The 23,960-nt window shown below is 59.5% G+C and overlaps 8 protein-coding genes across 8 annotated transcripts; 3 read left to right on the forward strand and 5 right to left on the reverse strand.

Annotated features, from left to right (window-relative positions):
* Positions 1-370: 370 nt before the first annotated feature.
* On the reverse strand, positions 371-1,507 carry A1Q1_03584 (uncharacterized protein; the record flags this gene model as incomplete). The annotated part of the gene is made up of 3 exons (XM_014323382.1): positions 371-757; positions 807-1,046; positions 1,154-1,507. The coding sequence occupies 3 exons, from the start codon at positions 1,505-1,507 to the stop codon at positions 371-373; spliced, it is 981 nt and encodes a 326-aa protein (XP_014178857.1).
* An 823-nt stretch (positions 1,508-2,330) lies between these two features.
* Positions 2,331-3,179, forward strand: A1Q1_03585 (20S proteasome beta-type subunit, Pre3p; the record flags this gene model as incomplete). Its single annotated transcript, XM_014323383.1, has 5 exons — positions 2,331-2,375; positions 2,426-2,503; positions 2,559-2,934; positions 3,006-3,057; positions 3,095-3,179. The coding sequence occupies 5 exons, from the start codon at positions 2,331-2,333 to the stop codon at positions 3,177-3,179; spliced, it is 636 nt and encodes a 211-aa protein (XP_014178858.1).
* Positions 3,180-5,048: 1,869 nt separating this feature from the next.
* A1Q1_03586 (cAMP-dependent protein kinase) lies at positions 5,049-6,562 on the forward strand (the record flags this gene model as incomplete). The annotated part of the gene is made up of 4 exons (XM_014323384.1): positions 5,049-5,107; positions 5,166-5,190; positions 5,240-5,308; positions 5,387-6,562. The coding sequence occupies 4 exons, from the start codon at positions 5,049-5,051 to the stop codon at positions 6,560-6,562; spliced, it is 1,329 nt and encodes a 442-aa protein (XP_014178859.1).
* A 646-nt stretch (positions 6,563-7,208) lies between these two features.
* Positions 7,209-8,893, reverse strand: A1Q1_03587 (uncharacterized protein; the record flags this gene model as incomplete). The annotated part of the gene is made up of 3 exons (XM_014323385.1): positions 7,209-7,564; positions 7,745-8,541; positions 8,619-8,893. The coding sequence occupies 3 exons, from the start codon at positions 8,891-8,893 to the stop codon at positions 7,209-7,211; spliced, it is 1,428 nt and encodes a 475-aa protein (XP_014178860.1).
* Positions 8,894-9,890: 997 nt separating this feature from the next.
* Positions 9,891-10,744, reverse strand: A1Q1_03588 (uncharacterized protein; the record flags this gene model as incomplete). Its single annotated transcript, XM_014323386.1, has 3 exons — positions 9,891-10,277; positions 10,332-10,443; positions 10,491-10,744. The coding sequence occupies 3 exons, from the start codon at positions 10,742-10,744 to the stop codon at positions 9,891-9,893; spliced, it is 753 nt and encodes a 250-aa protein (XP_014178861.1).
* A 1,575-nt stretch (positions 10,745-12,319) lies between these two features.
* On the forward strand, positions 12,320-16,338 carry A1Q1_03589 (uncharacterized protein; the record flags this gene model as incomplete). The annotated part of the gene is made up of 8 exons (XM_014323387.1): positions 12,320-12,772; positions 12,854-13,198; positions 13,239-14,495; positions 14,534-14,659; positions 14,707-14,812; positions 14,862-14,964; positions 15,457-16,148; positions 16,199-16,338. 8 exons carry the CDS (start codon positions 12,320-12,322, stop codon positions 16,336-16,338), a joined length of 3,222 nt encoding a protein of 1,073 aa, XP_014178862.1.
* Positions 16,339-18,919: 2,581 nt separating this feature from the next.
* A1Q1_03590 (uncharacterized protein) lies at positions 18,920-21,292 on the reverse strand (the record flags this gene model as incomplete). Its single annotated transcript, XM_014323388.1, has 3 exons — positions 18,920-19,333; positions 19,399-19,976; positions 20,341-21,292. 3 exons carry the CDS (start codon positions 21,290-21,292, stop codon positions 18,920-18,922), a joined length of 1,944 nt encoding a protein of 647 aa, XP_014178863.1.
* A 644-nt stretch (positions 21,293-21,936) lies between these two features.
* On the reverse strand, positions 21,937-22,476 carry A1Q1_03591 (uncharacterized protein; the record flags this gene model as incomplete). The annotated part of the gene is made up of 1 exon (XM_014323389.1): positions 21,937-22,476. The coding sequence occupies one exon, from the start codon at positions 22,474-22,476 to the stop codon at positions 21,937-21,939; it is 540 nt and encodes a 179-aa protein (XP_014178864.1).
* Positions 22,477-23,960: the final 1,484 nt, after the last annotated feature.

Genomic DNA, 23,960 nt, shown 5'->3' on the forward strand with positions numbered 1-23,960 from the left:
ACCCGCCCTCAAAGAAGGAACCACCCACCCTCGGCCTGCCCGCCTTCGCGTGGCTTCACTGGCTGGATTTGCTCCCGCTCAGACGCGTTTGCGGAAGTAAACAACCCGAAGCCAGCCAGCCAGCCCTTCCATACTCATTACTGATCGACCACCCACAGCGTGCACAGCGCCGAACCTGTGTCCGCGACAGAGGACGCTACATATGCATCTTCCTTACACGATATAGAGTCACAGCTTGTACAACTCCTCCTACCTCTATGGTATATCTACTCTACTCTCCGCACTCACGAAGGGTGTAATGTATGCCTTCACTAAAAATGAATGATGTCCGATGTCGCCAACTAATGTTCCTTCCTCCGCCTTCCCTCAACTACTCGAACGGGTTTGTCCGTCCTGCCTGGTTGCTGCTTCGGTTCCCGTGTCCTCCGTCCAGGTCGTTGCCCCACGCACACAGCGCATGCCACCACTTCTCCTTCTTTGGCGGCGCCACAGACTCCTCTGTCACCGCTGCTCCGCCCCGCCAGTGCTGTCCCTGGTACCCAACATTTCCCTCTGCCGTCGGTGACTGAACCGGACTCTGGGCGGACGACGGATCAGCAAACGGGCTCGACTTCTTCATGCTCGGCTTGAAGGAGGCGTCTGTCGGCGAGGCCGCGGCCGAGGTCGGTGACCTCAGAGGGTCGGATTCCGCAGGACTGTCGTAAGGGTTCGGGTAGGCTGTCTGTGCATTGGCGCCGCTCGTTGAGGGTAAAGATAACTGCTCCAGAGTTAGATTGCCGATAGGTATGGTTCATGGGGTGACTCACGTCATGAGACTGCGAGGAAGACGTGCTGCTACTCCGACTGCCCTTGCCCTTGTGCAAGAGGTTGCCGAATACAGAAGATCGCTTGACGGTGCCCTGGATCGACGATAGTCTCGAGCGAGGCAGCGAGGTGGTGGAAGAGCTCGCCGAGGACCGGCCAGAGTCGGTCTGTGACGGGAAAACACGCGAAGCGCGCGCAGCCTTGCGGCGAGCCGTCTCACGGGCCGTAAACTTCGCCAGGTTCTGTGCGCCGCAAGCAAAGTGAAAGGCAGTGTCGGAAGAGCAATGCAAGTGGAAATCACAGCGTCAGCGCCTGATTACGATTGCGCCGGGACGAGGGGCATACTCACTGCTTGAACACGCCTCTCCTCCTCCTCTTCCTGGCTCAATGGCGGGTACGAGTGGCTGAAGTCTGCCGTCGCTGGGCTCTGGGCGGGCGACGAGGACTCGTCCCAGGCTCTCTCCTTGCCCTTGTACCTGACCGCTCCAATGTCTCCGTCTTCTTCCTCGACCCATCGACTTCCTCCAGCGCTTCCCGATCCGTGACGGCTTCCGTGGCCGTGAGAAAGCGGCTTCGAGTAGACTACCGAGCCGTTGACGGCGGTTGTTGGGGATCCAGTGACCTCCTCGAGTTGGTCGTCGAGAGGGACATAGTCCTTTGTGGAGTGGATGCCAGCGGTGTTAATGACTGGCACTGACGGCATGAGGGTCGTCTCGCGTCGGGGCCGAGATAGATGCAAGGGATGAGGGACGCGATGGTGGAAGACGCCGGTCGCGATATAAGAATTGCGAGAGTTTAGATTGCGAGAATAATCAAGGGAGTGTGTAATAGGGGAAACGGATCTCCCGAGATCGATCCGGATAGTGACGCGGTAGATGCTTTATGACGATGAGGCGGTGGCAGAGGAGGCGTTGTTGATGCTGGTCGGTGTGTGTTACCGGGGGATGCGTGTGTTGTTGTGTGTGTGTATGTTACAAAGAAGAGTGGAATGAATGTTGGTGGAGACAGTGATCGCGATTCTGATGAAGAGAAGTGGGTCAGGCCAGTGGTAAATAGGGGTGTTGAAGGGGCTATTAGGGGGTGGTGGCTTGGTCCTCATGCCTGGTATCCCTCCCAGAACGTCGCAGGCCCAGACAGCCGCAGACAGATGACCCAGCCGAAGCCTGGCCAGACGCGCGCAGGTGGACCCAGCCGCAGCGCATGATCACCATTACCGAAACTAAGGTATTCACCCTTAGCTTTTTCCTTAGCTCTTCTAATTTCGGTCATTACCACCCCGCCATTGTGGTGACGCGCCTCTCCAACCCCCCCAGAAGGCGCGCCCTGCCACCCTTCCGGTCTTTCCGGCGATACCCACACCACGTGGCATTCATCCACCCAAGCGCGTCAGCGTTGTCGTTGTGACTTCATCGACCACTGGCTGCTTTCGCTTGCGCGGCTGGACGACTCTACTCTGGCTGATACATCTCTGTCGTCTCGACACATCTTATACCCCGGCTTCGACTCCCCGCATCACCCCAGAAGCCATGAACATCAACAACGTCGACATTATGCACCTCAAGAAGGGCGAGGTCAACCTCGGTGTACGTCTCTCGAACGCTGACGCTTGCTGACTGTCCAGACCTCGATCATGGCCGTCCAGTTCGCTGATGGTGTCGTTATCGGTGCCGACTCGAGGACAACCACCGGAGCTTACATTGTGAGCTATCATGTCGCCTGTAGCTAACCCGCAGGCCAATCGTGTGACGGACAAGCTCACGCACATCCACGACCGCATCTACTGCTGCCGTTCCGGATCTGCTGCCGACACCCAGGCCGTCGCCGACATTGTCCACCACCACGCCCAGCTCTACACCCAGATCTACGGTGAGGCTCCTCCCGTGGCCACCATCGCTGCCCTCTTCGAGAAGCTCTGTTACGAGAACAAGGACCAGCTCTCGGCTGGTATCATTGTTGGAGGCTGGGACAAGGAGAACGGAGGAAGCGTGTACAACATTCCGCTCGGCGTCGGTACCTTCAAGCAGCCGTGGGCTATCGGTGGATCCGGATCGACGTACGTCTACGGATACTGCGACGCTACGTATCGTGAGGGCTGGAACGAGGAGCAGACGATCGAGTTCGTCAAGAACAGTGAGTTAACCATGATTGTCCGCAGCTGACGGCAGCTCTTGCTCTCGCCATGAGCCGCGACGGATCGTCAGGAGGATGCATCAGGATGTGTGTTCTTACCAAGGACAAGGTCGAGCGTATCTTGTGAGTTGCCGCGAGATCGAACCATAACTGACATCAGCATTCCCGGAAACGAGCTCCCGCGCTTCTGGGAGGGCAAGGAGGTGCTCGGTTCTGCCGAGAGGGTTTCCGCGACTTCGGTGTAGATTCGGTGTAGACGATTAGACGGGTGTTGAGGCGGTGGCCGAGCGTCACCTGCCGGCCGGAAGCGTCGCCGCCACCTTGCTTCCGGAGTGCTTCGCCCATCGGGCACGGCGGGGACAGTAGAGCACAGATTATACAACAGAGTCTCGAGAGCACATTTGTAACGATAGGATGAAGTAAATGAAAGACACGACCTGGCCCCGAGGGGACCGGACTGGCTGAGCGGACTGATGTGCCGATGGGTGGAAGCGGGACGGTACCGGGCAAGCGGGGCGGGGCCGGGTTTGGTACGACGCTGAGCACGGGCGCTGTGAGGTACGAGTGGGTGGGCGACTGTCAGTTCGGTCGTGCTGCAGGCCAAGATAAGCACATTGAAGTTGTGTGCTGCAGATTTCGGGACTCATTGACGGATGTACATGCAGAGTGCCGAGAGTGCCAGAGGCTGAATGCCCAGAGAGCGATGCAGTGATCGTGAACAGATGTGTGCACAGTGAATGGCAACGGGTCGGCCACCTTTGTTAGCGGCATCTCTTGGACCTTACTTGGCTTGCTGGACCCTGACGGCCCGGTTCAACAACTCGACCGCCGCCTCAATCTGTCATCCGACGTGCCCTTGCCCTTCCTCTCTCTCATCTCCACTCTCTTGCCCATCGACTACCACGTCGCCGCGCCGCCCCGTCGAACCGCCCTCACCCATCCTCAACACAGGCTTTGATATCGTTGCCGGTAGCTCAGTTTGCAAGCTGCACCGGTAGTCGTGGGTCTAATTCCGTTCCCTACCCATTGGTACCTGGATCGAGCTTGCGACTCTCCATATCTCATCTCGGCGCGATCGAAAGTCATCCTTTACTCGACCTCTCCAACGTGTCCGTTTCCCGACTCTGGACCCATCGTATCGGACGCACAACCTTTAGTGCCGGACAGGTGGGTGACAGCAGTGACGACGATTGCCGCCGGACTCGCAAGGTTTCGACGCACTCCCAGATCGGTGTGCGGCCCAGTGGCCCAGTTGGTCCTGGCAGGCCTCAGGCACCGACGAGGAGCATATCTCGCTCGAGTCTTGGACTACGGTTCAAGCTGTACAAGCTTTGGCCTTGCACTCGAATAAATTGGCCTCCCCTGTCGAATGGCATCCATTCTTCGGCACACCACCACGACAACAACTAGCGCCTATCCTCGTAACCAGTGCTGGCAGGTGGTCTGACTTTTCCTCAGTTGTTTCGGAGGTTCAGCCTCCGCCCACGATTCCGGACGATCTCGTTCGCATTTTGCGGTCGAGCGCCTTAGTCCTTGAACGAGGGCCGTGAGCGACACGGTGATCAGAAGACCCTCGACACTCGATACACCGCGCCCGTCGGACCTGCGTCCTACGAGCGAGACACAAACAGCGGAACATACCTCCTCATCAAGCTAGACCGCCAGCACTCCTTCGTCATCCTAAAAAGCTATCCCGGCCTTGGCATTTGGCGCTCCAACCATTGCTTGCGCTGCCAACTGCCCTCAATCGCGTGCGCTTGGCCTCGAATCGACAAGCGGATCCCAAAAGTTCCATCCTTCAACGGACGCCAGCACCCGCTGATCGCCCAGCCATTGTTTTACATTCCAAGCTATTGTTCGACCTCTTCCCTCTTGAGGCTTACTCTTGTCTCGCTTCACCGCCTAGCCGCCGTTTCGTGTGCGCCGCATCTTCTCGGTCGGTTTTGGGCTTGGAGCGGTCTCCATCAGACATAAGACGAGTGATTGCCCATCCTCTCGGCGTTCTACCTGTCTCTCCATCTCCATCTCCATCGACGACGCCCACGCGACAACCTCGACCGACCGCGACGAATTGGACAGCACACCGTGTCTGTCCCCGATAACTTCTTGCAGCCATGGGTGCCGCCTGCTGTAAGCCAGAGGTGAGTGACTGCGCGGCGGCTCGAGCTGACAGGTTAGGCGATCGACTTCGATGCTGAGGTCAACCTGTTCCACTTTTACCTCCTGCGCAGCGTGGGCAAGGGAGCTTTCGGAAAGGTGAGCTAGAGCGACTTGTTGCAGCTGACATCAGGTGCGCGTCGTGCAGCACAAGCAGTCCAAGACGCTATTCGCCCTCAAGTACATCAACAAGGCGAAGTGCGTGAAGATGAAGGCTGTTGCGAACATCATCCAGGAGCGGCGACTGCTGGAGGAGGTAAGAGCTGTGCCTTGAGGGTCTAGCTGATATCATCAGATCGACCACCCGTTCGTCGTGAACCTTCGGTATGCGTTCCAGGACGACGAGAACTGTTTCTTCGTACTCGACCTGATGCTGGGCGGCGACCTGCGCTTCCATCTCGACCGGGCAGGCGCGATGGCGGAGGAGGTTGTGCGGTTCTACGTCGCCGAGATTGCCATGGCGATCGACTACTTGCACTCGAAGCGGATCGTTCACCGTGACCTGAAGCCGGACAACATTCTTCTCGACGAGCGAGGGCATGCGCATATCACCGACTTCAACATCGCCGTGCACTTCAGCGAGCGACGACTGCTGACCGGTGTCGCGGGAAGTATGGCGTACATGGCGCCCGAGGTGCTCACGAAGCGGGGCTACAGCGCGCCAGTCGACTACTGGTCTCTCGGCATTCTCGCGTATGAGCTGTTGTTCGCCAAGCGGCCGTTCCGGGGGAAGACCAACTCGGCGTTAACCAACTCGATCCTGCACGAGCCGCTGTCATGGCCGGAGGACGCGCCGACACGCTGCTCAAGCGAGGGCATGCACGCGCTGCGGAGCTTCCTCGAGCGCGATCCGAACAAGCGCCTGGGTTACCGCCCCGGCGGCGGCGGATTCGAGGACATCAAGGCGCACCCATGGTTCGCGGGTCTGGACTGGGCAGCGCTCGGCCGGAAACAGGTCGTTCCGCCATTCGAGCCCGACTCGAAGCGCGCCAACTTTGACGCGACGCACGAGCTCGAGGAGCTGCTGCTAGAGGAGAACCCGCTGAAAGCACGGAAGCGGAAGAATGATGGTGAGGGCGCCGAGCTCTCCCCCGAGATGCGGATGATGGAGGACCATTTCGCCGTGTTCGACTACACGCGCTCGCAACGAAGGAGCTACTACCGTCCCCCGCAGGGCAAACTCCCCGCCGCCGAGCGGATAGAGATGAAGCACCTCAGCCCCGACAGTGCGCGCCCGCACACGCCGAGCGACCACCCCAGCCACGTTGTTAGCGGCACAGGCGACCACATCGAGGACCAGATCATGGAGGGCGGCGGGCTGCAGGGCGTCGGATCAAGAGATCCCGGGCGGCAGCTCGATTCGCCCCGGCCCTCGCCGGCGCCGACACCGGCTCTGTCGCCCATCAATGGTGGCCCCGGGAGCCCGGACGGTGAGCGCGCACCAGCTCCCGTCGCTGGGTCCAGGTTCTAGACCGATTTTTCAGCATCGAGGCAAAACACATCTTTGCCAGCAATCTATAGTAGAAGCGAGTTTTCAGAGAGAAGAGCACAGCAGTACAGTATCCCCCCCCCATCTACCCCACGCCCTCTTGTAATTTGCTTTTGGTCACCAGTGTAATGCATGCTGGTTTTGATACGCCCTTGTCACTGAGAATGGTGCTTCCTCTTCTGCTGAGGATACTTCAATTCCAGAGGAGCTCGAGGAGAAGGGGTAGTGGCGAAGGAGACGACTGCGCAACGGCTCTGTTCTGTTGTGGGCACGGGTCATACCGGGCCAAGACATGGGCCTGAGAAAGCAGTGCGTGAGACATGAGAAGCGGTCTCATCGCCGTTTCAGCTTCAGACACGGAGGAGGGCGTGGCGACGAGGGCGCAGAGGGCGCAGTCTGGATCTCGTGTGGCTCCTCGCCCTCTTGACACAAGGGGCCGTCTCACATCACACCTACTCAGCTTCATAAATCCAAAATCACTCGTTCAATATGGTTATGCAATTTCGCTGTAGATACTGGTGTTACAAGTTGGTAGTGTCCTTGGTCTATGATGCGCCTGACCTGGTTTCCCCCATTTGCTCCTCCGTCTCTATTACCCTCCGATCCTAACCTCCCGAGTAAGTCCACCTCAGTCCACCTGGGCTGGAGAAATTTCATAGAATCGGCCAGCCCTGTGGCCAGCATGCCAGAATCGGCCAGTCAGGGACTTCAACGGCGAAGTTACAGCTGCACCGTTCAGCTTCAACTTGCTGGCAACAGCCATGAAGAAGTCCGTTTGCAGTGAGTTTTGAAAGGTGGCAAGATCAGACATAGATCTGCACCCTATCCAAGGTTGAAACCCAGAGAAGTGCTGGTTGATAACTGACGAGCTTGTGGACATGGCCATGATTCTCAGATAAGGTGGTGCCAAGGTGTTGCGCACCCACGGGGCCTCTGGCAACTCTGCGTACGGTGGGCTGTCCCTGACTGGCCGATTCTGCGAAGCTGGGCGACTAGCTGGCCGATTCTATGAAATTTCTCCACAGACATCGCTGTCAGTGGCTTGCGCAAAGCCATCTTAACTATCGGAAAACAAAAGGAAGCATCGCCTACTCGGCAGCCTCAAGACCTCCCCACCTTGGCACAACCCTCTGCACAACATAACAGTGAGACAATCTCGCTCACCATCTCTTTCGGTGCTCGGGCTTGGAGCCGTAGCGCTCCTGGTGCTCGAGACCGGCGGCGGCGAAGCCTTCCTTGTCTCCTTCTCCGAGATTCCAACGACGCGCTCCTCGTCGTTCGCCGTCGTGCTCGTCGTGGTGGTCGGGTGCTCGCCCAGGGTCGGGGGTTCGGCGAGGGCCGTCTCGATCGGAACCGCGGCGTCCGTCTCGACGGCCACTGTCGTCGTCTTCTCCTCCTCCTCAGCCCGCGGGCCGAGGATCTGGTCCTCCGTCCTCAACCCAAAGACGACAATCAGCGCGCTCATGGTGAAGAACGCAAGGCCAAGCGAGACGCAGTAGTAATAATAAACGTGCTGGTCCATGGACTTGACAAACTGCGTGCTGACGAGCGGCGCGACGGTCGCGCCCAGGCCGTACATGGCATGGAGGAGGAACATGATCGTGCTCGCGTGCCGCGGCAGGCGGCTCGCGAGCGTGTTGACCTGGGCGTCCTGCAGGCCCAGCCCGAAGCCGTTCAGGACGAACGCGAAGCAGAACAGCGGATACGGCCCGCCCCAGCAGATGAGCACGTAGGCGAGCACCTGCATCCCACTGCCGAAGGGGCAGACGATCCCGAACCCGAACCAGTCGGTCAGGTACACGTTCGAGAGGCCCGCGAAGAAGAAGCCGAGCGCGTTGAACATCCATATCAGCGACACGACGAAATAGTTGATCCCGTAGTACCGCTGCAGGCTCGGGAGGAGGGGGCCCTGGCTGCCGTCGTTCCACCCCGCGAGGAACATGACGAGGAAGAGGGTGCCGCTGGCACGTGGTTAGCACTTGCACATCACGAGATGGAGATGGGAGGGATGAGTAGAAAGGGAACTTTTTTAGCTCACATCATGACATTGTACCGCGCCTTCGAAGGCAGGGGGAGCGGCTTCGCAAGCCGTTTCCACAGATACTGGTGCTGCGGCCTGTGCCCCGACGAGGACTCGACGAGACTCAGCCCCGTGCCCGCGTGCGGCTCCATTGTCCCCGGCGCGCCGTAGTTGTACGTCTGGGACGCTACTCGCTCAAGCGGTGGTGGCGGCGACGGGCCCGGGGCCTCGGCAAGCTTCTCCACTGCCGCCTGCGATGCCTCTGGGGGCTCGTACTTTTCGTCGAACGACATGGTCTGCGCTGTGTATGCTGATGCGAGGTGGCGATGGGGGTTCAGATGGCCGTCTGCAGCGTCAGTTCTTGCTTTATACCAGCACATCTGTGATGGCGACACGGCCTGGTGTCTTACCCCGAGATATCGGCAAGTTTCCACTCACCTGCACTCAATGCCACGAAGAGATGAGTCAATTTTCAACCGATCTGCGGCCAGGCTTGGTCCTCTTGTTCCTCTGCGGATGTCGAGTCGAGGAAAACAGCAGTGCCGTACTATCGCAGCGCGCTCAGCATGGAGTGTGAGAGTGGAAATGGGAGTGCAAGAGGGAGTGGAGAAAGAGAAAGGGAAAAAAACCTCCCGACATACATCCCGGTGATGGTGGGTGTGCGGCGTGTGTCGGCGACGGGCCCGGCCCGCGGGCCGTGGGCCGTGGGCCGTGTCAACCTCGGGTCGGGCCTGACCGAAAGGAAGGCAGGGCTGCAATTGCGAGTGGTTTACAGAGGAGTCAGAGGAGGGGCTCGGGACATCCTCGGATATACGATACAACACGCACTGCTGATACCAGTGAAGGCTGCCCCGGCCAGTTAAGCGGGTGCAATAAACCTGCCGAGACCCGGTCGAAGGCTTGGCGAACCCGGCGCAGGGATATGACATGAGGGCATGAGTCCAAGGGTCACCACTCATTTCTGCCCTGGTACAACCATCTGTACGAGGCGGATTGGAGCCCCTCACCGCCAGAGGAAAGGGAACGGAGCAAGTGCTCGAAACCCGGCGACTGCTAAAGTCTAAGGACTAATCGATACAGAAAGATAATTGATACAAGAGAGCCGTGACTGGACGGCTATGCGGCTGTGTCTATGCAACTGGGGGCTTGGACTCGAGCTCGACGGCTACGGCACCCACGTCGCAGTCGCCGGCATCTGTCACGATCGCGGGACTCGGAAGGCGAGGACGCGCTGGATCGCGGTCCACCGGGCTTTGGGGGCTGCGCGGGCTTCGAGGGGAGACGGACGCTTCAGACGAGAGAGAGACGGTTCGGGGGCCGCCTACACCCGGTCCACGCCGGCCGCGCCGAGTCTTGGCCGCTCCGTCCCGGGAAAGCGCAGGGCATCGCGGTGGGATCGGGAACCTCGCGGCCGTCCCAGGTCACGAACTGGCACGTCGATGTGAAAGTGGCGGGGTCGAAGGTGGTGATGGAATAGAGCCTGCTCTTCTCGACTTCACCGGGCTGGTACGACTCGACGATGGCAGCGTAATTGTCCCAGGCAATTCGGCCGTTGTTGATCTCAACCGAGTCAGTCGTGCACCAGTGCTGGTCAGCGCATGCGAGGACAAAGTCCGCGCGAGCCGTTCTGTTCCAGCCATCAAGCACTTTGGCCACACCTGGCACATGCTTCTCCAACTGCGGTCGGGCCTTCATGTCAGCAATGCGCTTCGTACTGCCCTGGGTACATACAACTTCATCGTCCACGTAGTAAGCAGTGTCGCGAACCCATGAGCGCCATGATGCGACAGTCTTCGTACACGGTCGCCGCGTGGTCAAGCACTCATCCCTCTCCTCTTCGATTCTAGAGTCAGCGTTCTTGGTCTCCGATGTGCAGTGTGCAGGACCCACCGCTGCAGTATGATGTCCACGATGCTGAGGGCGTAATCATGCTCATCAACGTGGTTTCGAAACCCTGCGCCGTCCAAGGTCATTGCACGAGCGACTTTGCGGCTTGCACATTGGGCTGCAAACAGGATCCGGTACTCGCGGCTGTGCGACTGGAGGAGGCCAGGGTAATAGTATGTCGTCTGTGCCCAGGATGGATACTCGTCACGAGGGTAGATAATCTCATCGAATTCGTCGGACCCGTTTGAGCTGGACATGATAAGGAGAGTTGAGATGAGAGGACAGGAGAGTAGTGAATACAAGGCGAGCATGCAGGGAATTGTCGAGTCATCGCCTGATACCCGCGGTAGATAGGCCCGCAGCGGCACATGTGGGGAAACAGGGTGACACAAGTTAGCATGTCAGTAGCTAGACCCCGAAGACATGCATAATGCTGTATGCGAAGGCAATGTGCGAACGAGACGACGACTACGGGCTCAAAGTATGCGAGTGAAGATGCGCTGGTGCTCGTAAAGCGAATAAACCTCCAGCCGTCTCGGATGGTTGTCGTCCATCCCGCGGAACCAAACGGCCCTGGACGTCAATGACAGGACGCGCCTGATTTCTCGTTACAGTACGCCACCCAATCTGATGCAACAGCGAACGAGTCTCTCCCACGCATGCGCATGACACAGCGCCGCCGACAGTAGCTGCAACGTTGTGACGACTACGTATGCACAGCAAGGTGAACACTGTCCATTGCTGACAAGAAGGCGATGCAGACATTCGACGAATGCGCCTACTTGCCTAGTACGTGTGTGCAACGGTGGCAAACGGACAGACCAGGTACCAGATGCAACTGTCCCAGGATCAATGGCAGCAATGCAGACGCCACTCAACGCTGCGCCCTTGTTCTACGCCTTGCGGACGCACCTATCGGCGCGCCTCTCTGCTCTGGCAGGCTCGCCACCCCGAGTATGCTCGGCACCTCCACCGGATGTCTGCACGCCTGTCAGCACTTGCTCGGCTGATGGCGCTGCACGCGCGGGCACGGTGTCGCGACGATCGGGTATGAATCAGTGTCTCAACGTTGTATTGCAGCGGGCAGGCTGCCGGGGGCAGGCGTCCAGCTTCCAGGCGCATCAAGGCGCGAGGCGTGTCGACGTGTGTCTGTGCGCATCGTCGTCGTCATTCACCCCTTTGTGCTCGAGCCTCTGGCGCTCTCGCCCCAGTCCTCTCCAACGCAGCCTCCATCATTCAAGCGCACCAGCGCATCACTGCATCCGCTCGCTCACATCTGGAACTAGCCTCACTCATTCCCGCTTCAGTGTTCGCTGAGCAGAGCAACCCATGTCGCACACATCACCTCCAATCTAACACACCCCTGCCTCCAAAGCCCGCCCTTCAGCCTTAACCTCCACACCCCTACCATCATCACCTAACAACAAGAACCACAATAACAACAACAACACAACCGCAGCCTCCACTCCACTCTCTACTCACAGCACAGCAACTCACATTCGCCTCCTCGCTCCTGACCCCTAGCCTCAATCCAAAGCTCACCGCTTCCCCCGCGACAACACTCCTTTCCGTCTTGGTCCCCAACTTTGGTCTTCTCCCTCCCCATCTCTCCCTGCGACGACAATACTCACTCTCTCCCCCTCCCCTTCAGTTACTCCCATGCCACCATAGCTTACTCCCCTCCTTATTCTTAGCTCCGCCCTGCCCTTCAAAAGACAAGCACCTCCCCTCAGCATCGTTAGTTCACTTCACCACCTTTGCCGCCTTTTCTCGCGTGCACCCGACTAGATCACCCTTCCCTTCACTCTCGTGTTCGCCAGCCCGGGACGACCATGGACAGCGGCGCTACACCAGGCCCAGGCGCACGACGCTCGAATCCTATGAGGTTGTCAGTAGACACGACTGCGAGCGCCAGTGGCTCAGCGTTCAGGAACAGGGTACTCCCGGTCTTGCCCGCGAGTGCGCCAGGCGGCTCATGTCCGGGAGCAGCACGGACGCTGTCGGCCGCGACAGCTGAGGCGCCTCACGCCGCCTCGCATCAGTTCCAGGAAGACGTCGACTCGTTCCCTCTACCCCCAGAGATGCTCAAGGCGTGGACCGATCTGGCGGGCGCTGAGGGCATCAACGGACCGCCCTATGTCACCCTGGACGCACCGGAGGCTGAACTGCTCGGATATCCCACTCCGACCTCTGCCGTATCGGCCACCCAAGAATACAAGTTCGACCCCGACGACGTCGATGCCCTCGCCCTGAAGTCACTCCAGGCAAACAATGCCGCTGCAGATGTAAGTCGACGCCTGCAAAGGTAGGAACGAGGGCCTGGCGCTGGCGCAGCGTTATGCACACACAGGGAAGCTGACACCCAGCCTCCCGCCCTCATCAGCACCGTCAGCACCCCAGATGACAAGTCACCCGCACTCCACACGCCTCCTTCCGATCTGGCTCCGAGTTGCCACCCGCCGTTGTCAACGCTCGACTCGGAGGGCGCACTCATCTCAAACCCCGTCGACCACACCCTTGTTGCTCCGGCTACAACGCCGCAAGGTCAAGGCAGAGGATCCTTCGATCAGCACCCCTGTGGCGGAGCGTGCATTGCATCCGCAGACCCCCTTGAACCGGGCTCTGCCTCTCCGCAGTCACTTGGCGATGCCGCCTCCCGTATAGCGACCCCTACAACGATTGACACGGATCAACCAGCAGGGGCGTTAAGTGTGAGTTCATACCATGAGGCAGCTTGAACTGATCACTCAGATCCCGCGCGCAGCTGCCGCCACCATCGTGTCGACCTCGAAAGGCTGTCTCTCAGCACCTCTGCCGCTCGAGTCCGCGTCCGCCAATGCCACTATCCAGCTCAATCGCGGCAGTACGGTCCATGATAAGCAAGCCGGTGGACTGTCTCCTCGCTCCGGTCATTTGGCGGAGCAGTCTCTTGAACCTTTGACCCCAACGCCCAGTCGTATTATGAACACGCGAACGTTCCCTACAGTCTCACAATCTCCCTCGCCCGCGCCAGTGCAGTGGAGCGAGGACGTGTGTCGCAGCTCATCCGCCCCGCCGCAAATTGGAGCAACCGCCACGGACTCTGCTGAGCTGGCCGCATTTGGCGTGCCCAGTCGCCCCAAGTCATGCAGTGGGAATCCTCCTGCCAATCTGGCACTGACACCAGTCGATTATGTGGCAGCAAGAGACAGTCGCAGCAGCCAGAGTCCAACTACGTCACCCGTCTCACCAACCTACGATGGCCCTGCCCACGGACCAGAGTACACGGGAGAACCTGTCCAACAGTTACAGTTGCCCGCAGTCGACGGCCTCACCCTGCAACCCACACTCAAGGGCGTTGATGAGACAATGGAGTGTCAGATCACAGGCGCAGTGCCTCCCCTACCCACTCCGGATGCGGGCAGCAGTGCAGAGCAGCCACTGTCCCCTAACCGGCCGCAACTCAAGTGGTGGCAATCTGGCCCATCGCCGTATCAGCACCGGCCCCTGACACTCGTCAACGTGACCGGATCTGGTGAATTGCCAAAGTCTGCTGTCACCGGCTATGTGGCTGGAGAAGACCACGCTCCTGTGGCGCCGGTCGAAGATGACGAGGAGCTTAGCGAGCTAGACTCTGCCAGTGAGGCGGGGGCTTCAGAAGTCGCTTCCACCCCGTATCTCTCTGCCGTCTCGACCCCTGCCGACACTCCGGCTGCTCAACAGGAACCTCCCAGCCCGACTAAGCCGCTTCCCGCCCACAAGCTCAAGAACAAGGGCAATGCCCGTCAGTTGATCGACCTTCAAACGTACAGCACGTCCATCTTAGGCGGGCAGACAATGATGTCTGCCAAGCGGACGCGCAAGCGGGAGAGCAGTGATACGGTATGTCTGACGCTGAACCCTTATCTCACACGACAGACTGCATCCGTCATCAACTCGCCCCAACCATACTTGCCGCCACCTCCCAAGCGGCAAAAGGCGGGTTCTGCTGCTGGCGACAAGGTTTGCAACCAAGACCAAGCTGCAACTGTACGTTGTCTCGCTGCCTACGTCGCTGACATGCATAGACGCCAAACGGCCGAACCCAAAAGGCTTCTACCACGAAACGCAAGAAGAAGCAATCCGCACCTGATGATGATCCGCCTCAAGCAGCTCAAAAGCGACAGCGACAGAATGTGAAGCAGTCAGGAGCGGTGAGTTTGTTACTGGGAGGTAGCATCTGACTGTAGCCCGCACCCAGTACCTTAGTAGACGAAGGTGGAACGATTGCTCAGAATCAACAAGCAGCTACTCCTTCCCAGCCTCGACCCTCGAGCACATCACGGTCGCCCTGGAAGCCAGGAGAGGTGAGCCGGTGTGTCCGGCCGCGCTGACTGCAGACCGCCATCCTGAAAGAGTTCTTCGGCGACGGCATCTTCAACAATGACAAGAGCGTCCTCTGCCGCGCGGCTCTCATCAAGGCCGGATTCTCACGTTCAGCAGGCGCAATCCTGACTCGGTAAGCTTTCTCTGCGCTGACTAAACTGACGTTCAGCGCGCGCGAACAACACAAAAAGGGCGTGTTCAGCGCTTAGCTATGCCCCCACTCCACTTCCACTCACATGAACAGTCGGATCTGCAAGCATTTCACCCATCCATACACTCCCCTCCATTATCCCACTTCACAAGGTTCCGGCCCCAGGCGTTGTATAGCTGTATGTAATGCAAGCGATGTGCATGTTGTAAAGAACAAGTGGGGTGCATTGGTCCCCCGACAGAGGGCTCCGGGTTGAATGTCAGGGAAGCCGGTCGGCCGATCCGGTCGGACGTTTCAGATTCGTGTGCTATCTATCATTGGTGTCCCGATCCTTTCCTTCCTTCCTCTCACTCTCACACTTACTCGCTTTTCGACCATGGTGTTGGTCGACGACTTTACGTGCGGCACCTGCCTGAAGCAATTCCCCTCAGGCTGGCGCGCGCGCGACAAGCACTGTGCTGCGCTCGGCCACAGCCGGCCCACGTTTGAATGCGAGACCTGCCCTCGCTACTTCAAGACGGACGCCGCCCGGTGGCAACATATGGACGCGTGCAACCACTTTTCAATCGAGTGCGACATGTGCGACGAGACTTGGCCGACAATGGACATGCTGCGCGAGCACGAGCGCGACGACCACGACTACTGGCACTGCGAAGAGTGCGGGGACGGGTTCTATGCCGAGTGGGAACTGCAGGAGCACAGAGAAGACGAGCACCTTCGCGAGTGCCAGTGGTGCGACATGTTTTTCGAGTTCGACTCGCAGCTCGAGGACCACGAAGAGCACGCCCATCACTACTGCCACGCCTGCGAGCGTCTGTTCAACTCGGCGCACAGCCTCGAGCAGCACCGCCGCTCCCGCGCCCACCTCGGCACGCCGATCAAGTGTCCCTTCTGCTCGGCGGGGTATGCGACGGCAACGGGCGTCGTGCACCATGTCGAGCGCGGATCGTGCCCGAACGCGCGTAACGTCGACCGCCGCGCGATCTTCCAGATGATGAAGCAGCGCGATCCGAACGGATACGTCACAAAGCTGCTCCTCGAGTACGACACGACCAAGTACACCTCGACAAAGGGCGGGTGGAACGGTCAGGCCTGGGAGTGCTCCCTCTGCTACCGCGAGTTTGGCACGCAGCGTGCTCTCGACCAGCACCTCGCCTCCCCGGCTCGTAAGTACTACAATTGTAGGCAAGAGTGACTAACACACCCAGACGCACAGAACCTCTACCACTGTCCCAACCGCTCGTGCCGCAAGGATTTCTCGACCCTCGCCGCGGCCGTGAACCACCTCGAGAGCGAGGGGTGCGGATACATGAACTTCCACCAGGTGCAGAACACCATGGGCACCCTCATCGGTAGCAACCGTTTGCTCGCGTTCTGAGCGCGCAGCGTGCTACCAACAATGGACTGCATGATTGTGGAAGCGTCAGTCGACGCTATTGTCCATTGTTCAACGGAACCGACGACATATCTGGAAGGCACCAGAACCTCAGCAAAAGCTCAAAAGGAGCACAGGCACTGCGTCTGTGCACTCAGAAGTGGCAGTTATGATTTGTGATTACGACGCTGGAATATCAGCAACAGCATCTGTTCGCCAGGCTGGGCCTGGCAATACCACAACGACTCGTTTATGATGGAGAGTTGCCGCGGCGTCGGGCACGAGGCTGGCTCACTCGTGCTCTGCCAAGGCACTCGCTCCATGTGAATGACCCCACTGGAATAATATGGCTGAACAAGGTTAGCCGCGATGTGGAAGCCACGCAGTAGGCGGAGACGCAGGCGGGAGAGGACGAACTAGTTGTGAATAGCTTATGCGACGTCTGTGCATACGATCACAACGGGCGACTTGGGCTGAGCATCCGCGTAGCAGTCAGTCCTACATTGGCTACCACAGGAAGCGGTGAATGCGGTTCGTCTCATGGTCAGATGCCACGAGCCATAATCAGGGATGATCGGTCATTTGACCAGCGGTCAGCCTGGTGACCATAAAATAGTCGCATGCTCCATCGGCCTCCACACTGACTCTCACACCACCTCCACTCCGCTCACCCTCACTCATGGCAGACTCTCACAGATACGCGTGCGGGGCTTGCAGCAAATGCTTCGCGGCCGAGGATACACGGGACAGACACTGCGCCGGATACGGCCACATAGTGCCTCCGTACGAATGCTCGACCTGTTGCCGCCCATTCAAGACCGAGCCAGCGCTCCTGAAGCACGAAAGGGACGCAAACCACTGTCCCTACAGTTGCGAAGAGTGCGGACGAACCTGGCCCACCTTCGCCGAACTGCAGACGCACGCAGCGAGGAACCATAGCTGGTGGCTGTGTCACGGCTGCGAGTCGGGATTCGAGTCCGAGGGCGAGCTGAACGACCATGTCGCTGACGAGCTATCTGCGACGAGTGCGAGGAGGAGCACCCCACCCTGCGAACCTTGAAACGGCATGAGCGAAACAAGCACTGGTACGCCTGTGACTACTGCGACGCCGACTTCGTGACGCTCCTGGAGCTGAGGAACCATGAGACTTCACACGGCGTGTACGCCTGCGACGAGTGTCCGTACGTCTTCGCCTCACCACGAGCGCTGGCGATGCACGAGCGGCACGAACATGCCTGGAGGAAGTGTGAGGAGTGCGGAACCGACCACCTGACACCTCTACAGCTGCAAGCGCACACCAAGGGCCATCGGTTCGAGTGCGAGTGGTGTCCCGCCGTCGTGCGCTCCCGCTCCGAACTGAGCCAGCACGAAGTTCTGGTGCACAACGCACACTACTGTCACAAATGCGAGGAGTTGTGCTACTCCGCCCACGACCTGCTACGGCACCAAGCATCCCACGGCGACTGGCACAGGTGTGGGTTGTGCGACGTCAAGGCAGGGAACGAGCAGTTTATCCTCGAGCACGAGCGTGCAGACCACTACGTATGTCACGAGTGTGGCCTTATGTTCGCCTCCCGGGTCGAAATCGAGGGGCATCTCCGCTCTTCGCCGGCGCATGTAGGCCAGCTACTGCGCTGCCCCTTCTGTCGCGGCGGATTCCGCACCGCTGCAAGGCTCGTATACCACCTCGAACAGGGTGTGTGTCCCGCTGCTCCTCGAGTCAGGATTCGCGAGCTCTGCGAGGTCATTAGGAACCGCGAACTGACTGGATACTTGAAGAGCGCGCTTACGGTGCGTAATGCCGTCTCATTCCAGAAGCGGCAGACGACGCAAAAGCACGCATACCGGGAAATCTTCAGGGCCTGGCGCATCGTGGGCGTTTGGCGCTGCTCGCTCTGCACCATCTATGGAGTCACGGGCCAGCAGCGCGACTTTCCTTCCCGCGAGGCGCTTGTTAAGCATCTCCACTCATCTGCTCGTGAGTACGCGGCTTGCTGGGAAGCGGTAGAAAGTACTGACCACCAGATCCCATGGACGTCTTCCTCTGTCCTAACGTGCGATGTGGGGGGCGGTTTGGGAGTTTCGCTGCTGCCGTGCATCACATCGAGAGCGAGGTGTGCGGGTATGCCAAGTTTAGGACTGTGCAGGACGCTGAGGGCAACCTTGTCGGCACGCATCAGGTGCTGTGGTCGGTGCCCGAGATAGGGAGCGTGCAGCGGCCGCAACACCTTACACGCCGTCATACGCATGCTTCAAGCTCGGCATCAACACCTCTATATCCGACTGCTATTGAGGAACCTGTCTCCTCTGTCCTCTCTAGCCTGAGAGGACTGGAGCTTTCCGTCACCTCCACATAGACGTAGACTGGTGCAACGGCCTCGTCGGCATACCTTCCAGAGTGCGACACACTCCCTCGCCCTCGCCGACATGGCAGGGGACAAACGCTGACGGTGTCCCCCTCTTCCTTCTTCACACTCACCCACTCACCGCTGACCAACCATGGCGTCAGCGCCCTCCGATCGTCTCTTCACTTGCGGCTCCTGCGAAGGACAGTTCCGCACCTCACGTTCTCGCGACCGACACTGCGCGCAAGCCGACCACCCCCTTCCTGGAATGGAGTGCGACACCTGTCCCCTCACATTCGACACCGACACCGAGCGCTGGCGACACATGGCGGCCGCGAACCACTTCCGCCTCCGCTGCGACGAGTGCGACCTGACGTGGCCCACGCAAGGCGAGCTGTTCAAGCACAAGCTCGACGACCACGAGCACTGGCACTGCCCCGCCTGCGACATCGCAATCCCCACGACCGACGATGCGCTGTACGAAGGGCAGGCGCACATGGAGGACGTGCACGGCTTCCAGTGCCGGTGGTGCAAGAGTGTGTGGGCGACGAACGAGGCCGCGCGCAGCCACGAGGAGAAGGAACATCAGCGCTGCCGCGTGTGCCGGCGCCAGTTCAAGAACGCCGACGAGCTCGCACAGCACCAGCACGAGCCTTTTGCACGTACACGTGCGACACGGCTGCAGGTGTCGCGCACCACATGGAGCGCGGCGCATGTCCCGTCGTCCCCGGCGTCGACCCGCTCCTCTTCTGGATCCTGAGGGGACGCAACCGCCGTATCCGCAGGAGACCACTCGTCGTCAGGCTCATGCTCGCGTTCAGCCCCAGGAGGGAGGTCGCGCGGCGCGTGAAGCGCTGTGGGCGGGACGGCAGGGCATGGGTGTGCTACGCCTGTAAGGGCAAGTTTAGGGCAAGTTTGGCTCGAAGACGGACCTCCGCATCCACCTGGCTTTCGTTTGCGTGCCTTGTGAGTTTCGCCATGGTTGCTCGGTGACTGAGGGATGCTGACGCTGCAGACCCGCCCAACACCTACGTCTGTCCTAACGACGGTTGCGGCAGAGTGTTCGACAGCCTTGCGGCGGCCGTGCACCACCTCGAGGTTGGGAAGTGTCGCTTTCCCCGCCGTCGTCGCGAGCACTGCGTGCACACTTTGACGCGGAGCAGGCGCGTGGTCTTTATATGATCTCCAACCGGGAGGCGCACCAAGAGCGCGAAAGGGTGGGTGCGAGTCATTGTCTCCGCACAGGAGAAGGTCCCAGAACTCGGAGAAGGCGGCTCAACGCAGGGGTGTTGTAAGACTAGGATGCAGGGATTGGGGGCGAAGAGGCAGTGTTCGATAGTCTGAAGGAAGTGCACGCACGCATGATGTATACCCTACCGGACAGCAGCAAGGGAAGGCATCCCCGTATCGTTGCACATCGCCTCGTGCATCCACAGAACTAGAGTTCAAGACTTATCTATCGCTCAGGGTGAGATCGGTCACTTGATCACTGTGGTCCGCGGCTGTCGGTCCGGCGGCAGCTGACCGGTGATCCTGTGGACGTATGACCTTTCTCACGCCTAAGGAAGCCTACTCCAACATCTCTCCATATCACCTTCCAGTTACCGACACTAATCGACATCACCCATGGGCACTGACAACTTTCACCTGCGGCACCTGCCAGAAAGGTTTCCCGTCCGGCTGGCGAGCACGCGACGCGCACTGCGCCGCGGTGCACCACGCCCCGCCTGAATTCGAGTGCGACATCTGTCCGCGCTACTTCGCATCCTCCCGCGCGAGCTTCCAGCACATGGCGAGCAAGAACCACTTCGCGTACCTGTGCGAGGCGTGCGGTTTGACATGGCCCACCGGCCCGGAGTTGCACGAGCACGAGGAAGTGGAGCACGGCCACTGGCCCTGCGAGGAGTGCGGAGACGCCTTCGGCTCCCTCCTCGCTGTGAATATGCACACCAGCAAGATGCACAGGTACGAATGCGAGTGGTGTGACTGTCTCCCCGCCTCCCCGACCGTGAGGAGGCGGCACGAGGTCAAAGTCCACAAAGCGCATTACTGCCGCCAATGCCAGAGTCTGTGCTACTCGGCACAGGACCTGGAAAGGCACCGCGCCGGGCACGGGATGGACTGGTCGTGCACTGTATGCTCGTTGCCTCTGCCCTCGAGGCAATGGCTGGTGGACCACGAGCGCGCAGACCACCTCCTCTGTCGCGAGTGTCGCCTCGTGTTCCGCACAAAGGAGGGGATCGAGGCACACCTCCGCTCGACCCATTTCGCGATCGAGTGTCCATTCTGCCGAACCGGGTTTGAGAAGGGTGCACAAGTCGTGCGTCACCTCGAGACGCGGAGCTGTCCGAATGCTCCCCGGGTTAGTATCCAGGACATCAGCGACGCCATCACGGACCGCGAGCCGATGGGATACCTCGTCAGCCTGCTTTGGGAGGTACAGACGGTCGTTTGCCGCAAGAACTGGCTGCCCATGCCTATGCCCAAGCACAAGCTGCACTGTCGTACCTGGCGCTGCCCCGTGTGCACCATCATTGGGCGAACGGGGCCAGAGAGAGACTTCCACTCTTACGAGGACCTGATCAGGCATGTGTACTCCGACGCTCGTGAGTCATTCGGTACAGGGTTGAAGGAGCGAGCAGAGCTGATGGCAGATCCGAAGAACGTGTTCACCTGTCGGAACCGCAGGTGCGAGCGGGAGTTTGGCACCCTCACTGAAGCTGTGGAACACCTCGAGGGAGAAGAATGCGGATATGCCAAGTTTATACCGACGCAAGATGCCGAAGGGAACATTGTGGCCACCCACCGTGTCCTCCTGTGAGGTTTAGACAGGCCGAGGGTAATAACGGGCCGAGACTCCCCGTTGACGACCTAATTGCTCAAGAATTGAGAGGAGACGGAACGAGCTGCAAGGACTCCGAAACTGTGACAGACACCAAAACCCCAGAAACTCGAAGATAAAGGCTTAGAACGAATTGAGAGGACTCGAAAGACTCAAAGCTGGCGGTAATAACCAACAAACCTCTGAGAGGAGCAGATATCGGCCAAAGAGACCTGAACCAAGTGAGGAGCTACGTCTCGGTGCGGCCATCGCCGTCTCTATATGCTGTGGAATACTCCGAGGCAACTGGCCACATGCATGCGCTCAGTGCAAGGTAGGTGACAACCCGGGAACGCCTTGGGATGATGTAGCTGGCACCTCGTACATGTCATGAATCTTATTATAAAGCATACTTAAACATCCTTCCAACCCTCAGCATTGCTGCAGCTCTCCCTACTAACGCTCGCCTTCGGCCACTCCCCAAACTTGTCATTACAAAAGTGAGCAGCAATATAGCAAAAGCTCTCGTTCTCGGCCCCATCGACGCCATAAGTCTCCACATCCTCCTTGACGAGCTCCCAATACCTCCTGCCCTGGCTCACAACAAAGCCGCGGGTGTACAGGAACCCGTCGTCGGATCCATCGAGCACTTCGTGGATGGCCGCCGAGTCGATCGCGTACAGAGCCTGGGCGCAGTGTTCGTCCCACTGGCCCAGGTCGCCTTGCGTGAGTGTGCCGAGATAGGTGCGGGTGGCGTCGAGGAAGGCGCGCTCAGCCTTGTCCAGCGTCGAGACGGCGGAAAGGCGGTCCTCGGACGACGCCGTGGGTGAGATTAGGGTGGATCGGGCCGCTGCGATGGATGGGCGGTAGGCCTCGGGCAGCGTCTGGGCTGCTGCGGCCCAGGCGTCCTCGATCGAGGTCCAGAATGCCTCGGCGCTGATTGAGATTGTCATTGTTTATACGACCCGTTGTGAATCCAGTGTTTCGAGTGGAGAACGCCGTCAAGGAGGATCGCTGTCGTCGTTTGCGGGGAAGGTGGGGTGGGCAAAGTCGATGTGGAGAGAAGGGTATGGTACCAAGATCCGAGAATACGGCCTGATGATGGCGTCGAGTGTTGTGTCGATGCGACGGGTTAGTCAACTTTCGTGGACGTGACCTCGCACGTTCCGCGGCTTGTGGAGGCTGTATTCAATGCAGATCCGCACGCGCGCACAGCCGCGTTCCCCGGTATACCGAACAGCGGCTCTTGCTCCTGGCACCGTCAGGAAAGGGCAAGAGGCGTCTGTCGCGTCGTCGCGTCTATTGTCCTTGGCAGCGTGCGGGGTCCCACCGGCTGTGACCGCAGCCGATCGAGCGGTAATTCGCCGGGTGTACTCTCCACTTTGTTTCTCCACTTTTCGCGGTGTCTGTCGTATACAACTGGTGGGCAACGAGCGCCTGCGCAACAAAATCATGGATACTGGACGGTTGTTGTGTGACTACTGACGACCTAATGCATGAACTATGGTATCTACGTGCTACACTGGGCACTTTTTTTACTTGGAGGCAATGAGCTGCTCGAGGACCTCGCAGATCTTGTCGCCCATCTGGCTCGTGGTCTTGTCACCGCCGAGGTCCTTGGTGCGGTAGTCGTAGCCGCCCTGGTCCTTGTTGTCGAGGACCTTGCGGACGGCCTGCTCGATGAGAGAGGCCTCCTCAGAACGGCCGAGCGAGTAGCGGAGCATGAGCGCAGCAGAGAGGATGGTGCCGATGGGGTTGGCGATGCCCTGGCCCGCAATGTCAGGGGCGGAGCCGTGGATCGGCTCGTAGATGCCCATAACGGTCTTCTTGGGGTCGGGGGCACCGGCGAGCGAGGCGGAGGGAAGCAGACCGAGCGAGCCGGGGATGACAGAGGTCTCGTCGGAGATGATGTCGCCGAAGAGGTTCTCGGTGACAACGACACCGTTAAGCTTGCGCGGGTTCGAGACGACGAGCATGGCAGCCGAGTCGATGAGGTGATGCTCCGTCTCGATCTCGGGGAACTCGTTCTTCATGACGTCGGTGAAGACGCGGCGCCAGAGACGCGAGGTAGCGAGGACATTGGCCTTGTCAAGCGACGAGACCTTGAGCTTGGGGTTGGCCTCGCGAGCGATCTGGCCGGCAACGCGGACAATGCGCTCAATCTCCTCCTGCGAGTACTTGCACTCGTCGACGGCGACGGAGCCGTTCTCGCCGGCCTCGGTGCGGTCACCAAAGTCTGTCGTTAGCTGAAGGACGGTCAAACAGCTACGCCAAAGTGACCAAGGACTCACAGATACCGCCGATCAGCTCACGGACGACAATGATGTCGGTGCCCTTGACGCGCTCAGCCTTGATGGGCGAGTACTCGAGGAGGGCGTCCGAGGCAAAGTTGGCAGGACGGATGTTGGCGTACAGGCCGAGCTCCTTGCGGAGCTTG

The sequence above is a fragment of the Trichosporon asahii genome (genome assembly GCF_000293215.1).
Source record: "Trichosporon asahii var. asahii CBS 2479 unplaced genomic scaffold scaffold00056, whole genome shotgun sequence".
NCBI classification, from domain to species: Eukaryota; Fungi; Basidiomycota; class Tremellomycetes; order Trichosporonales; family Trichosporonaceae; genus Trichosporon; species Trichosporon asahii.